Here is a 16,090-nt window from a genome sequence, read left to right as displayed (position 1 = left end):
TATAAATGTATAAATAATAATATGGGAAAATAAAGGTTTATTATTTTTATATAATTATAATAATTTTTTTATAATATTATATTAAGTGTAATTTTGCTTAACATACAATAGTAAAAAAAAATTAACATAGTATTACGTTGAAAATGACAGTAAAATATTAACTTATTTGCTACCAATTATATGGACATATTATTTAGTACATTTTTTTATTTTTTAATAAGAACAAATAAATACGTGTTGGTAAATTGTTTCAAAAAATTGTAAAGTTTAAGGGGTAAACTTGTTAAGGGGTAAAAGGTATATACGTACATTTTTCATATTCTTAAACTACTAAGGGACCTTTATAATTTAACTTTAAAAATTTTTTATAAATATATAGGTTTTACATATTTTGAATTGTTTTATAAATAACACAGATAGGTTTGAAAATAATATGCGATATTATTTTTAAAGTTTTCCATAAACAAAATGTCTATGCAAGTTTTATCAATATCCATAGGTAGTGCCAACTAATAGAATGTAGTATATACTTATTTATACACACCAAACTGAAAATAAAATATATTTCTATAATCCATTATTTTTATAATAAATAAATATGCGCATTCATATGTCCAACAATAGGTTATACATATGTAAATACCTCAATCTTATAAAGGTTTAAAAAAAAGTTTTTATTTTTAATTGGTACGGTTTAGAATGATATAATATTTTTTTTAGTAAATAAAAAAGTATAAAGTAAATATTTTCCTATTTTTTATATGTAGTACACTATTCTTATTTTGTTACTATTGTTGTATTAGTGATCCTATTAAAGAATTAAACATTAGATGGATAATATTAAAAAAATTATGATTTATTTATAATTGTTTTATACATTTAAAAAAAAAAAACTTTTATATAACTATAATTAAAATGTATTTATGACTTGCCTAGTCATTTGTACTTTTTTGGGGTTTCACTATTTTTCTATGTGTAGAAATATATTTAACGTGATAAGAGAGAATAAAAAAAATAGTAAATAAGCTTACCCATTTAATAACCAAGTATAATAAAAAAATGTTTGAATATATAAATATTTTTTATTATGATAATTATCAATTTAATTTACATGTAAAAAATTATTTTTTTTTTTAAAATAAAAATTACTATTCCGTTGGGTGACCATATGCCAGTGGGAAAATACTATGCATATATATATATACATTTTTTTTTCTAAAAAATTATTAAATATATATGAAAAAAAAAAAGAAAAATTAAACTTGGAATATACACAAATTAATATGCTAATTTAAGGAGAAAAAATTAAAGAACATTGTTTATTTAGCAAACTTTTTCTCGATTTTTTTCTCTATTCTTTACTCTATTTTTTTTCAAACTTTTCAAATATTTCCAACTTTTTCTACATTTTCTATACTTCACAAATTTACAAAAATGGTAAGTGTGAATTTATTTGGATGTACTTTTTTATTTTTGATCAACTGCATTGTTGTATATGATCATTTTCAATGTCGTGTGTGGTAGTAAAATAAAGTGGGACTATGTATACCGTTTCCTTCTAGCATAATAAAGTATTCCATAAAGTTTTATGGTATATATAGTTAATATATTTCCTGGTTTCTTTTTCTTTTTTTTTAGATGAACACAGTTGTACCTGAAGTATTGAAACAAGGGGCTCAAGAGGACAAGGGGGAAATTGCAAGATTGCAAGGATTTGTTGGAGCTATAGCTGTTGGTGATTTAGTAAAAAGTACTTTAGGACCTCGAGGATTAGATAAAATATTAACTCCTTTAAATATAGAAGGATCAAGAAATCATCAACATACTGTAACAAATGATGGAGCTACTATTTTAAAATCAGTATGGCTAGATAATCCAGTATCTAAAATATTAGTAGATGTAAGTATGCAACAAGATAATAAATGTGGTGATGGTACTACAGGTGTTGTTGTTTTAGCAGCTGAGATGTTAAGAAATGCTGAAATCTTAGTTGAAAATAAAATTCACCCTCAAATAATTTGTGATGGTTTTCGTATGGCTTTAGAAACAGCTAGAGAAGCATTAAAAGAATCATGTTTTCATCATGATATAAATTCAGATGTATTTAGAGAAGATTTATTAAAAATAGCTAGAACCACTTTATCATCAAAATTATTAACACATGAAAAAAATCATTTTGCTGAATTAGCTGTTAATGCAATTATGAGAATAAAAGATAATTTAAATTTAGATTTAATACATATAATAAAAAAAAGTGGAGGTACAATTAAAGAATCTTATTTAGAAGATGGTTTTATTTTGGAAAAAAAAATCGGAATAAATCAACCTAAAACTTTAACTAATTGTAATGTAATGATTGCTAATACACCTATGGATACAGATAAAGTAAAAATATATGGAACTAAAGTAAATGTACATAGTTTTGAAGATATACAGGATTTAGAAAATGAAGAAAAAATGAAAATGAAAAAAAAAGTAGAAAGTATTATATCACATGGATGTAATGTATTTATAAATAGACAATTAATTTATAATTATCCTGAACAAATATTTAGAGAACATAATGTTATGACTATAGAACATAGTGATTTTGATGGTATGGAAAGATTAGCTAATTGTTTAGGAGCTGAAATAGCATCTACTTTTGAAGAAGGATTAAATATAAAATTAGGACACTGTGAAAAAATTGAAGAAATTATGATTGGTGAAGATAAATTAATACGTTTTTCAGGTTGTAAAAAAAATGGTGCATGTACTATTATACTTAGAGGTGCATCTTCTCATATTCTAGAAGAAAGTGAAAGATCATTACATGATGCTTTAGCTGTTCTTTCAGAAACTTTAAAAGATAACCGAATTGTTTTAGGAGCTGGCTGTTCAGAAATGTTAATGAGTAATGCTGTTGATAATTTAGCAAGAACAGTTGAAGGAAAAAGAAGTTTAGCAATTGAAGCTTATGCTAAAGCTTTAAGACAAATACCAACATATATATTAGATAATGGTGGTTTTGATAGTTCAGAAATAGTTAGTAAAATACGGGCTCAACATACAAAAGGAAATAAATATGCTGGTATTGATATTAACAATGGGGATGTAGGTAATATTATGGAATTAGGAATATATGAGTCATACAATTCGAAACTCTCACAAATAACATCAGCTACTGAAGCAGTAGAAATGATTTTGAGAGTTGACGACATAATAAAATGTGCCCCCAGGCAAAGAAGTGGTGTATAAGCCATCATTCCATCCTGTGTGCACAGTCATACATCGACGATGATGTGGTGCATGTCATAGATCCCATACATTACTCTCCAAGAAATAACCTTTACCCAAGTTATACTACTACATTTTCATATTAAACCATCTATTTTACTGCGCATTCTTCGATGATTGCTTTTGCATATTGAAGTAGTTATGCGAGTGGTACTTACACTAATTAAGTTTTTTTTTTCAGAATTAATTTTCAGCATATATAGCTATTTTTTTTTATACATTCTTTTATGTACTATATACAAAACTTATATACACTGCAATATATTTTATCTCGTTTAATTTTTTTATAAATTTTTTATGAAGGCCCCATGCTGGCATGTTTACTAAAAAAATAAAAAAAAAACTTATATCGTGTCTGCTGGCCTTTCCTTATTTTTCGAGAATTCATAGATATATATATTTTTTGTGGTGCATGTAAATTTGTTTATATTCATAACTAAAAGTAAGAATAACAAAAAATTAAATTAAGTTAAATAAGTTAAAAAATTAGAATAAGTTAAAATGTCCAAATTATGTAGACAAGCGAAAACATATTTGGGTCATAAAAAATAACACCATTATAGTGCGACTTTTCACTAAAAAGGAATACCAAAAAAAAGAAAAAAAAAATGCATATTTAATTGTAAAGCATTAGGAGACTTCTTCAAAATGGTTGACACTAAATATGGGACAAAATAAGTTTGCATTCATGCTAATATTTGAAATGTAGAAATAATAACATTTTCTATAGTTGTAGAAAATATTTATTTTAAATATTTTTAGATAAAAAATCATTAATATAATCCTTAATAAAAAACTTTCTGTTGTAGCTTAGGCGGAAGCTTTTCCGTACGTGTGTCGCATCCCATGATCTGTGAAAAAAAAAAAAAATAAAATAAAATAATACAGACAACCAATAGGGCAAACCCTGAGTAGTGATAAACAAATGTATATCATTTATTTTTCATACTTATTGTCAAAATCTTTTGGCATATCTTCAACTTTTTTAAAGCTGAGAAATAGTTTACTTCCTCCGTATATTGTTATGAGGGCACATAAAATTGTTTGAATTGTTAGCTGTAAAAAAAGTATAACAAAGTTAGATTAATAAAATCTGGTTAAACAGGAGAAGTTATGTTCATTTTGTTTTTATAGCTAACTGGTGTTGGAATTGTAAAATCCTCGATGCTATCCTTTCCTAGTTTGAAAGCATTAAGTACTATTTAAGAAAATAAAAAAGTAGTTTAAAAAGTTTGGAATATAATATATTATTTAGGTGATACAAAATAGGGTATTCAATTTGCCCTTTATACAAGTTATGCATTTATTATATACATATTTATATGTATTAATTTTCAACTTACGCAAATAAACATTGTGGCCACATTTCAATAGGGAGGATAACCCTATCAAGGTTATCATAACTGAAAAGTGTTTTATCATTTTATTATTATTTTATTTTCCTTTATTTGTGTTTTTAAACTTTTTTAAGCATTTACATTTGTATATTATTTACATAATATCTTCGTTTTTTTTTTTAAAATAAATATAATTTTTTTTGCATTTTTTCTTATTAAAAAGGGGACAATAAATAATGCATAGTCTGATTTTTTGTGGTAATATTTTTTTTAGTAAAATAATTATTTCACAACGTTTGCATTTTTTATTTATGTACCAATAGGAACATTAAAAGTGCTACATACATAATATCGAAAAAGAAAAAATAATAATTATAGTATATTACTAAAAAAATATGTAATTTCCTTTTTATTTAAAATAAATATTTTAAGGAAAGTCATTATAATATATATTATGTAAAAGTTTTTGTAAAATAAAGTAATTTTTTTTTTTGGGCATCCTTTAAATTTTCTATAAAATATGTGGCAGCCCTTTTCCAGTCTGTTTTGTTTGTGCATATCCTAAATTGGTTTACATAAAAAAATATACTTAAAAGTAATAAGTAATAAATAAGAAGTAATAAATAATAAGTAATAAATAAGAAGTAATAAATAATAAGTAATAAATAAGAAGTAATAAATAAGAAGTAATAAATAGGGATATAGAACTGTACTAATAAAAAAATGAATTTTCAATTGCAGTCACTTTATAGTATTAGTACTGTGTGCAAAATGAGTTAGGTTATATAACTATTTTTCTCATTTTTTATATTTATAAAATAAAGGAAACAATTAAAAGTAAATAAGCATAGTATTTACAATAAGGGATTTGGACAAGCATTCGATTATTCTTTAATTTTTCAATGTATTTGTAATAAGCATTTTTTTAGTTGCTTAGTTAAAGAAGCAATATATTTTATGGTAGTATGAAAAGGTTTATCAAAAAGTGGGAAAATAATTGTAGTGGTAAAAAAATATGTGGCATGAAAGTTATTTATTTATGCACACAAATAAGACAATAAAAAAATTAAAAAAAAAAAAAAACAGCCATTTTGGAATACAAATGTTTGTTGTAAAACTATTGGCTAGATATGCACACACATATGATGGGTTTATATTTGTTTGTCTATTCTTCTATATCTTAAATTTATTTGAATTACTTTTACTAATAAATAATGTTGATATAAAATGATGGAATAGGCAGTCTAACGATGTTTATTCGGTTTCATAAATTGAATAGTGTAAAAATAAAATACAATGTTTTTTTTTTTTTTTATAACTAGCTAAAATGGATTTCCAAATAGCCAATTTTCATTATTGCTATATTTCCGTACTCTTCCCATTTTATTAATTTTTTTATTTTGTAAATTAATTCTATTATGTGGATAAAATATATCTTCGGTTGGTGTAATATTTTGTTTGATTTCGTTTGTCAATATTTTGACATTATTTTTTACATTAACAAAAAAAATGGCAGGTAGTTGTGGCAAATCCAACATAAGAGTCAGGTTTGCAAAAGATAATCCTGGGGCTGACGTCATTTTTTTTTAATAAAGCTTCTCAAAAAGGGGGGGGTAGGGAATACATATAATAATATAAAAACTGTGATAATGTGTTAAAAGTATAATTGTAAAACGTGGCCTTAAAAAATGAAATTTATCATTCAGCGTGTTTATAGTTAAAGCAAAAAGGTATTTGCTTAGTAATTATAAATATTAATATGGCAAAAAAATTATGATATTTTTTAAAACGCCTTTAACGATATTCCTCCAAGTGTATTATTTATATTTACTGTGTGTTTTCATTATTTTACTTCGATTATTTTATTTTACCATTTTTATGTATCTTCAACTTTTTAATACTCTTGGAAAAACAAATTGTAAGTGTACTAAATATTTTGTAAATAGGCTAACGGTAAAAATCTAAACAATACCCATAAAAAATAAATATTTATATATGCGTACGCATTTTGTAAATAATTTTTTTTACACTATTTTTTTTTATTATATATTTTTTTATTTATTTTTAAAAATATGTAATTATTATTTTGAGCGGCATTAGGCACATTTTACACAATTTTCATGTTTTACATTGTTATACATTTATGGGTATGTAAATTACCTAAAAAAGTGAACATATGTAACGGCTAAATATTTAATAAAAGTATTAAAGGGATGTATTAATAATATAGCCATAATCAAAAAAGTGTATGTTGTGCCAACTAGTGAATGGTAAGAATAAATTGATATAAAATGTATATTAGTTTTGGAAAATATTTTTTTTTTCTTATCTTGTTTAAATATATCTTTATGCAAAAAATTGCGCAATAACATAAGAATACCAATTTTGTTAGTAAATAAAAAATGTATATATAGCATATGTAAATGTATGTATTTTTTTTCCACACCTTTTTATGCTAGGTTTGATTTAATTTGGGCTTATTTTTCAAAAGTTATACAAAAGAAGTATATAAATAATTTCCAACACACCAAGAGTGTGTGCTAAACCAGTTCTCTATTATTATTTCCTCTTTTACCGAGACATAGGGAAAGAAATGAAAATACCTGCTTCAATACATGTAGCAATAAAAATAAAATAAAATAATATATAGCTATTTATAATATACGCATATATAAAAGGAGTACGAAATAATGGGACCGATGCGTGCACATAACGTATTGAAGAGTTGCTTTGAAAAAGTGATTGGCAATTCTATAGGAAATAATTTGCTAAATAATATTAATGTAAGAAGGTTATCATATAATAATTATTATAAAGGTGGTAATTTATTTGTAGATAACCCAAGTTTTCATTATATGAATATTGAAAAAGAAAAATGTGGTAAAACAAATAGTCCATTTTTAATAAGCTCTCGAAATATAGTTAGCAGTACAGCCAAAAAATTAAATAAAAATAATTATATTGAAAATGGTAGTAAAGAAGAAGATAAATTTTTTGAAGGTGAACATTTGAATAGACAATTAGGAGGATATGGATATCCTATGATGTTTATTGTTACTTATGATAGACCAAGTTGGCAACCATTTTGGGAAAATGATTGTGATGTTATACCAAGAGATGAGTTTGGTATACCTGCTAGTATCCCACCTGAAGTTTCAACAAATATAAAACATACATATTATGTTCCTCCACAATTTTATATGTTTTTAAAAAAATTAGGTGATGATACAGCTGAATTAAAACCATATATGACTAAATTAATACAAGGGGAATTTACTTATGATGATTATCAAGAAATGTTTTATAAATTTGCAAAACCTTTAAAAATCTTTCGTAAAAAAATTCCAGTTCCATATAGATCAGCAGAAGAGATGAAGCATGAAGAAAATATTAAATGGCAATCAGCTTGGTATTCATATAGACAAAAAGTTTTAGCTGAATATAATGTAACAATGTGTTTAAGAGAATTTATTTTATATATGACAGTTGGTTTATATTTTGCATATTTATGGCTTGATGCTTTAAGACAATACCGTCTTGATATGAAGCTTTTTTATTTAGAGGCTCCTGAACATAAAATAAATTGGGTAAAGCCAAGGGGGGACCTTGTATAAACAACTCCAACCATGTTACTAATCAAACAGTTTACGAAAAAAATATTTGTTTCGTTTGTTGTAAATGTAAAATATGTATTTTTTTGAAAGGTTGTGAAAAAAAAAGTAGAGATAAAATTGTTTTCAATGTTTTTCCTACACATTTTTTTCCACTTTTAATGTTAAAAATGCACAGGTGCTTCTACTTAGTGCCAAACAAATATGTATAACATTCATGTATGTAAATATGAATATGTTTACTATATATTTATTTTATTATTTTTTTGTAACTACACAAGTTTTGTGTATAACACATCCCAACTTAAAACAAATTTCAGTCTTTATTTTTTTAATCTTCATTTTAAAGAGGTAAAAAATGGAGGGAGGTATAAATATAGGTGTAATGTATCACTAAAATTGAAAAGTGAAAAATAACAAGTGGCTTATACTTTGCAAATTTAAAGTTAGCTAAATGTTTTTTATTTATATTTTTTTTCAAATTTTGTAAAAAATAATTGAGTTTATAATACATTGGTGTAAAGTTATATGTCCTAACGAAATAAATTCGTCAGTATAAATGGATTTAAAAAAATCTAAAAAATCTAAAGGAATAAAATTGAGTATTACCATAAAATAAAAGCATAATATAATAACATATATATGCCTGTGTGAGTAATATAAAATAATTGTAAAAAAAAAATGGGTATACAATAAAGTATGTCTATATAGGAGTCGTAAAAAAAATGTGGTAGTAATAGTCAACTACAATATTGGTATGTGAAAGTAAGTAGAAATATTGTTTGACTTTTAAATGCCAATAAATAAGATTTCAATATCATTATACGTATTTTATATATATTTATTAATATTGAACTGTATGAGAATCTAAATTAAACATTAAATAATTATAAAAAAAAAATAGGGCTGATTTAAAATACATACTATGGGGATATTGTCCTAGTACATGTCAATATTTATTGTTGTAAAGATAATGAATCGATGTACGATTTTGCTTCTTCGATATTTTTATTCATTTGATCTTTAGACCAGTTTAATTCATCTTTTAATAAGTTAGCAACTTTGTGTATTACTTGATTTGCAACATTAGTATCAATAAAACCTAATCTAAATCTTCTTCCAATTACATCAGAGATAGTATTAGCAAACTCATATCTACTTGCATATACAATTTCAGCTTCTATATATGGTTTTGATTGATCAATTTTGTTAAATAATTTTAATTCGTTGGCTAGTTCACAAACTTTTTCAGATAAATATCCATAATTTGCTACTAAATAGTTAGCAGTATCATAATCAATTTCAGAATATTTATCAACAAGTCTTTTTCCTAATTTACTACATCCAAAAGTTAAATCTTCTTGATTTAAATTTCCATTTTCATCATGACTACCAATTAACATTAAAAATTTTGTACGACATTCATTTTTATTTTGAATTTTATCACTATGTTTTGATATGATATAATCTATAGTATCTTGTGCCATTTTTCTATATATAGTCCATTTTCCTCCTAATATACTAATTAATCCATTATCATCTTCAATAATTTCATGACTTCTCGATATTTCATGTGTTGTAATTTCCTCATTCTCATCGTTTCCATTATTTTTTTTTTGTTTTTTTGAATCATGAACTAAAGGTCGGAATCCACACCAAGCAGCTTTAATATCATTTTTTATTTCTTCAGGAGAAACATTAATATATTTAGATAATTCTGTTGCTAAAAAATCCGTATCTTTAGGATCGATTTTTGGATTATCGACTAAAGGACGTTGTTCATCAGTTGTTCCAACGATTGTACTATTCTCCCAAGGCAAAAGAAATAATACTCTACCATCACTAGTTTTAGGTATAATCATACCATTATTTTTAGATGAATACCACTTAGGCAAAATAAAATGACAACCTACTGATACTTGTATCATAGGTTTACTATTTTCATCTGCCATTTTTCGAATAATATCTCCTTGTGGTCCTGTAGCATTAATAATAACTTTTGCATATATTTCAATTTCTTTATTACTAATTTTATCTAATGCTCTAACACCTATTATTTTGTGATTATTTTCATCCATTATAAAATTGATAACTTCCATATGATTACATACAGTAGCTCCGATTTGACCCGGTACATAATCATCTATTGCACTTGTTAATACTAAATTTAAATTCATTCTTGTGTCGTTATGTTGTCCATCATAATATACTAAAGAACCTTTTAATTCTTCTTTATGTAACAAAGGATATTGATCTAACGTATTTTGTTTTTGTATATACATAGAGTTAGGTACACCTTTATCAAAATAACAAACTAAATCAGCTAATAAATCATATATTTTTATATTATATGCAAAATATGGAACTTGCCATAATTTATATATAGGCATTAATATTGGAACAGGCCGAGACATAAACGGTGCAATCTTCATTGCATGAGCTCTTTCACCTAAAGCTTCCCAAACAAAATATAATTCAGATATATCTAATTTCTTTACTGCATTTTCTAAATATCTAATACCACCATGTAATAATTTAGTTGACTTTGAAGATGTTCCACTTGAAAAATCATTTCTATCAATTAGTGCACATTTTATTCCTCTTGTCGCACAATCTAAAGCTAATCCTGCTCCTGTAGCTCCTCCACCTATTATTAATATATCATATTGATTTGATTTTAATCTGTTTACCATTTCAGATCTACTAGCAATTGGACTGTACTTATATGTCACGTCCTTATCAATCATGTTCTTATGAAAGTTTACCTTGAGCAGGTAAACACCTCCAACGGATATCATACCGAGACCACCCCCTCCGACCAGAGCCTTTTTCAGCATTCTACTCAGAAAAAAAGACAGTAAATAAAAAAGTGAGAAATGGGAAGTAACAAAAAAAAGAGGTGAATAAGGGAAAGAGGTGAAAATTACTTGGCTAGGCGTAATTAGAAAATAGGATTTTCCCAAACACGCTAGGCAGTAGGTAGGTTATTTCGCTGCAGTAAAAAAAAGACTTTATGTGTTGCCTAAAAAATATATCTATTCATGCACACTTCAATTTTGAATAATTTATGGTTAACTTCTTTTTTAATGCTATCAAAGAAATGTGTGGAATTTACAAAAAGTGTGTAAACTTACGTGAGCTATATCAGAGCAGACGGCAACTTGCAAATTTTAATTTTCAGAGGAAAAATAATTTCAGTATATTTCTGCACAAATTAATAAAACAGAAATGAACAAAAAAAAATGTAATAAATGAAACATAAATTTAAATAAATAGAAATAATAATTTAAGCAATATAAAATTTGAAGATAATTCCATTTGACTAAAACAATATGTGTACATATATGTAACTATAACATGTTTTTTATTTTTCTTTGCTTTCATTAAAATTTAAAACACGAAAAGGATTTGGCAAAATTATTTAGTTAACGCATATTGTAACACATGGGTAAGTCATACAACAAATAAGATCATAAAGAATATAAAATAAAAGTTGTCAAAAGTCAAAACATTATATTTTTATGTATGGAAAATATAAATAATTTAATTTTACTACCTTTTGTTTAAATATTCATAAGAAAATACAATGCAAATGTCTTCGTCGCTTTGCACATATAAACTCGTTTTATTATAATATCATTGTCAAATTCGTTTTATATTTACAAATAAAATATGTGTTATATGTTTATTTTATCTTTATTTGTTTGTTCTTATATGATAACCTTTTTCATCACACCCATTATTAATTTTTTTTTTTTTTGTATAAAAATTGTATAACATAAAAATGGAAAATTATATATACATATAATAAGAATAAACCCGTAAATATGTAATAAATTATTTTATGCATATATTGTATGTACGTATATAACATATTTTTTAATATGCAATAATAATAAACAATTGTATTTATTTATATGTATATAAGCTATTTATAAAAAAAATATATATTCCGTATATATGTATGATCACATTTATTTAGGAAAAAAAAAAAAAAAAAAAATATAGATATATAATCATTACACAATTATACAAATTAAGTATATATAAATTACCTTTTTAACAAAATTGTTAATATTTAAGTTTCTCATTATTTAAGAAATTATATAATTTTTTATTCCCTTTGGATATATAGCTATATTTAAAACAAGTATGTATATGTTCATGCATTTTGTAAATATATATAATTGTTTATGCGTTATTATATATTCTATATCCTGAACATGTTTTGTATAAAGCCAATTTATATTATGCAAACCAGTTATAGCTATATGTATATATAAATACGCTATATATGAATTTATGTATTGCTTGTTCATAAAAAAACAAGCACATATAATATATATATTCTCATTTTTTTTATATAGACTTTCAATATTAATCTTTATTTTAATAAAAAATGGGATCCACATCCGAAGCTATTAAAAAATTCGTACACAAAATCATCGATGAAAATAAAATTGCTGTATTTTCAAAAACGTAATACAAAAAAATATATAAATACATTTCCAGGTGTAAATTTTAGTTTTGAACTGATATCCACCTGTACAAAAAATTGTAAAAATAAAACAGAGAATAATATATATGTTGTAAAATATTTGTGTATGTATTTTTTTTTTTTAGCGAATGCCCATATTGTGTTAAAGCAATATCCATATTAAAAGGATATAATCCTAATGTGGTAAGATAATATTGAAATGTATAAAAATATATTTGCTTATAAGAAAATCCTGTTTTTTTCATAATTATGTTGTGTGTGTAAAGTAATATCCATGAGAATTGCACACTTAAAAAAAATAGTGCTTATAAATAATAACATTTTTTGATATTATGCAAATTCAGTATGTAGAACAAATTGAGAAAAACCCCAATATGACAGAAATTCAATCATATTTCAAGGAATTAACTGGTAGGCTATACAAATTGCTAATCAAGAAAATATTTTCAAATAAACTAAAGGAAATACTTATAACTATATATTGATAATATATGCATATGTAAACTTTACTTATTTTAGGAAAAAGTTCTGTACCAAGAATATTTATAAACAAGGAATTTGTTGGAGGATGTGATGACTTGGTAATAATAAAATTTCAAAATATGACAAAATAATATGAACATGTTCAGAATTTTTTTAATATTATATGAACATGTGTGTGCAAATAACTAAATAAAAAATTATGTGATTTTTTTCAGGTCAAGGAAAACGACACCGGAAAACTTCAAGAGAGACTAAAGAGTATTGGAATGCTTAGCTAATTAAGTAGTAAATTGGCATATAATTAACTAAAAAATTAACACATAATTAAGTAGAAAATTACATATAATTAAAATAAATCATAATTTTAAAATTAGTTAATTGTGAACATAATTATGCATCCTTTATCAAGCACAAAATTATTTTATATTATTTTTTCTTATGCATGTTTTTATAACGTACCGAATTGTGTGTAGAATATGTTAGAACGATAAATGGTTATGCAAATATAATATATTTTAAAAAAATAAAAAAGTTGTTAAATATTTATAAAAAAACTGTAAGTAACACGTTTGAAAGCCCTTTAATTAAATGCTATCATAAAAAAAAATATAAAATGCAATGAAAAGACATTGTAACATATAAATATGTATAATATTTAAAATCAGGTAAAAGACAAAAATTATAAACATATAATTATTCCATTATATGTAGAATGTTGATAAACTTCAAGTTAGTAAAAATGCATAAAAAAGTGTATAATAAAAATAAGGTCGATTATGCAATTGCAACTTTTATGGTGAAAATTCAAAATAGTTATTGTGCAAAAGTACTATTTTTGTTTCATTTTTGTTTCATTTTTTCAACAAATGCGTCAATAATTTCGTTTATTTTTTGGGGTGCGTCTGATTTTACTATATTATTAATAGTAGAATATTCAGGGGTCTTGTTATCAAAAACATAAGTATATTTATATTTGTTTTCATCATCAGCAGAAAAATCTGAAATAATTTCATTAACACATATATATCCTTTAGCTTCCATTTCAATTTCATTATTTTTATTTTTTTTAGAAGCCTTCCATTCAGCACCAATTTTTAAATCATAAATAATAATTTTTTTTTTCTTTCTTAAACTTGATGAAGCTTCTCCTTCAATTTCTGCATTAAAAAATTGCATATAAATATTATTATTTAATTCAATTGTAGAACTATTTAAAGTTTTTTCTAATTCTTCTTTTGCCCATTTGGTTAAACATTTTTCTTCCCAATGATAATTATTAATATTCCATACGGATCCTTCTTTTTTTTCATCATTTGCAATTTTATTTATATTATTATCATTGTTTATATCCTGTTGTACTCTTACATTATCGTTATAATTAATTTTGATGTCTTTAAGTTTTTCTTCTTCAGTCTCCTTAAGTTTTAATTCTTTGCTAGCTGAAAAGTAGGAAATAAAAAAATTGAGAAATTATTACAAACTATATTATATTTACAAAAAAAGTTTGACATGTTAAATATTAGCAAAACTTATGTGTGCATTTTTTATTTTTTTTTAAATTACATTCATTTGTGTCATGCTTTAAAAGTTCAATCTGGAAATCTTTTAGTGTGTTTTTGATTTTTTCTTTCCCTTCTTTCCTTAATATCGCATATGCTTTTTTCATGTCTGCATTGCTTTCATTTGATTCTACATTTATTTCGTAATCATTATCCTAGTGTTAAAAAAAATGTATGATAAATAAATAGGTAAATATATTTATATATCAATTTTTATTAAAATTTAATAGGTATATTTCACCTGACCCGTTCAGGTAAATATATAAATATGGTCATACCTCCAATGAACAATTTGAAAAGTCTAATATTTCCACATCCCCACCAAAGGAATTAATATTTTCTTTTTTTCTTAAACAATTCCATTTAAATTTAATGACAAATTCGAAAGAGCTAATCTGTTTCCCTTTTCGAATTGATACAGAAGCCTAAAAATAAAAAAAATATAAATACATATGTGTGTGATTTTCCAAAAATAAGAATACATAATTAGGAAATTTTTATTTTTGCATTTTCTTAATTTTTTTTCTTTTATTACATTTCCTGTTATGTTGATTGTATCAAAATATATAGACAAGTCCTCATCCTCAATTTTTAAATGAATTAATTTCGACTTTATATAAGACTCTCCCCATTTGTTGTAATTTTTCTCTTCCCTAAAAATAATAAGTTTGTAAATTTAATAATATAAAAGAAATATAATTGTTTTTTTTTTCCTTTTTTTCTTTTGTATTACCAATGCCAGCTGTTTTTATTCCATATAGATCCTGCCATATTATATAGATTTTTTTTTTTAAGTTATAGAAAATTTCCAAAATTGTCAGTGTTAAATTATTTACCCAATTTTAAATAAATTTATAAAATGATATATATATAAGCTTACTTTAAAATATACATAATAATTTATATGTGCATCGATTATTGTATGTTTTGAGAACTTTTTATTATGTATTTTTTTTGCATATATAGCTAGATATTTATATTTTCTTTTTATAATGGTTATATATAAGTCCCTTTACAAAAGGTATGAAAAAAAATTACAAACTAGTGAAATATATATAATATTTATAGAGAGAAAAAAAAGAGAAAATATGTATTTCTTTTTATTACAAAATGGGGAAAAAAAATAAAATTGAAATATTATTTATGAAAAATATCAGTACCCATTTAATATAATATTTTCCAATTATGGATTAGAAAAATAAAGTTAAAAAAAAATGTATTGTTATATATAGGGGCATATCCTGAATTTTTATGTTTATTTTTGAAAGTAATATTTATAAAATAATAACAATTTCACACTTATTTATGCATGAGAAGAATTTCATT

At 23.9% G+C, this 16,090-nt stretch overlaps 7 protein-coding genes across 7 annotated transcripts; 3 read left to right on the top strand and 4 right to left on the bottom strand.

Annotated features, from left to right (window-relative positions):
• Positions 1–1,434: 1,434 nt before the first annotated feature.
• Positions 1,435–3,237, top strand: PVVCY_0400580 (T-complex protein 1 subunit beta, putative; the record flags this gene model as incomplete). The annotated part of the gene is made up of 2 exons (XM_008627779.2): positions 1,435–1,437; positions 1,639–3,237. 2 exons carry the CDS (start codon positions 1,435–1,437, stop codon positions 3,235–3,237), a joined length of 1,602 nt encoding a protein of 533 aa, XP_008626001.2.
• A 787-nt stretch (positions 3,238–4,024) lies between these two features.
• PVVCY_0400570 (membrane magnesium transporter, putative) lies at positions 4,025–4,698 on the bottom strand (the record flags this gene model as incomplete). Its single annotated transcript, XM_008627780.1, has 4 exons — positions 4,025–4,127; positions 4,226–4,332; positions 4,416–4,474; positions 4,620–4,698. The coding sequence occupies 4 exons, from the start codon at positions 4,696–4,698 to the stop codon at positions 4,025–4,027; spliced, it is 348 nt and encodes a 115-aa protein (XP_008626002.1).
• A 1,237-nt stretch (positions 4,699–5,935) lies between these two features.
• Positions 5,936–6,193, bottom strand: PVVCY_0400560 (conserved Plasmodium protein, unknown function; the record flags this gene model as incomplete). Its single annotated transcript, XM_008627781.1, has 1 exon — positions 5,936–6,193. One exon carries the CDS (start codon positions 6,191–6,193, stop codon positions 5,936–5,938), a length of 258 nt encoding a protein of 85 aa, XP_008626003.1.
• A 1,110-nt stretch (positions 6,194–7,303) lies between these two features.
• PVVCY_0400550 (conserved Plasmodium protein, unknown function) lies at positions 7,304–8,227 on the top strand (the record flags this gene model as incomplete). The annotated part of the gene is made up of 1 exon (XM_008627782.2): positions 7,304–8,227. One exon carries the CDS (start codon positions 7,304–7,306, stop codon positions 8,225–8,227), a length of 924 nt encoding a protein of 307 aa, XP_008626004.2.
• A 953-nt stretch (positions 8,228–9,180) lies between these two features.
• PVVCY_0400540 (FAD-dependent glycerol-3-phosphate dehydrogenase, putative) lies at positions 9,181–11,061 on the bottom strand (the record flags this gene model as incomplete). The annotated part of the gene is made up of 1 exon (XM_008627783.2): positions 9,181–11,061. The coding sequence occupies one exon, from the start codon at positions 11,059–11,061 to the stop codon at positions 9,181–9,183; it is 1,881 nt and encodes a 626-aa protein (XP_008626005.1).
• A 1,562-nt stretch (positions 11,062–12,623) lies between these two features.
• Positions 12,624–13,483, top strand: PVVCY_0400530 (glutaredoxin 1, putative; the record flags this gene model as incomplete). Its single annotated transcript, XM_008627784.2, has 5 exons — positions 12,624–12,703; positions 12,848–12,905; positions 13,067–13,133; positions 13,242–13,303; positions 13,421–13,483. The coding sequence occupies 5 exons, from the start codon at positions 12,624–12,626 to the stop codon at positions 13,481–13,483; spliced, it is 330 nt and encodes a 109-aa protein (XP_008626006.1).
• A 562-nt stretch (positions 13,484–14,045) lies between these two features.
• PVVCY_0400520 (activator of Hsp90 ATPase, putative) lies at positions 14,046–15,535 on the bottom strand (the record flags this gene model as incomplete). Its single annotated transcript, XM_008627785.2, has 5 exons — positions 14,046–14,644; positions 14,769–14,919; positions 15,043–15,189; positions 15,300–15,417; positions 15,498–15,535. 5 exons carry the CDS (start codon positions 15,533–15,535, stop codon positions 14,046–14,048), a joined length of 1,053 nt encoding a protein of 350 aa, XP_008626007.2.
• Between the last annotated feature and the right edge of the window lie 555 nt (positions 15,536–16,090).

The sequence above is a fragment of the Plasmodium vinckei genome, assembly GCF_900681995.1.
Source record: "Plasmodium vinckei vinckei genome assembly, chromosome: PVVCY_04".
Classification (NCBI taxonomy): domain Eukaryota; phylum Apicomplexa; class Aconoidasida; order Haemosporida; family Plasmodiidae; genus Plasmodium; species Plasmodium vinckei.
The sequence above is the reverse complement of the archived record's forward strand: the minus strand, read 5'-3'. Positions and strand labels throughout refer to the sequence as shown.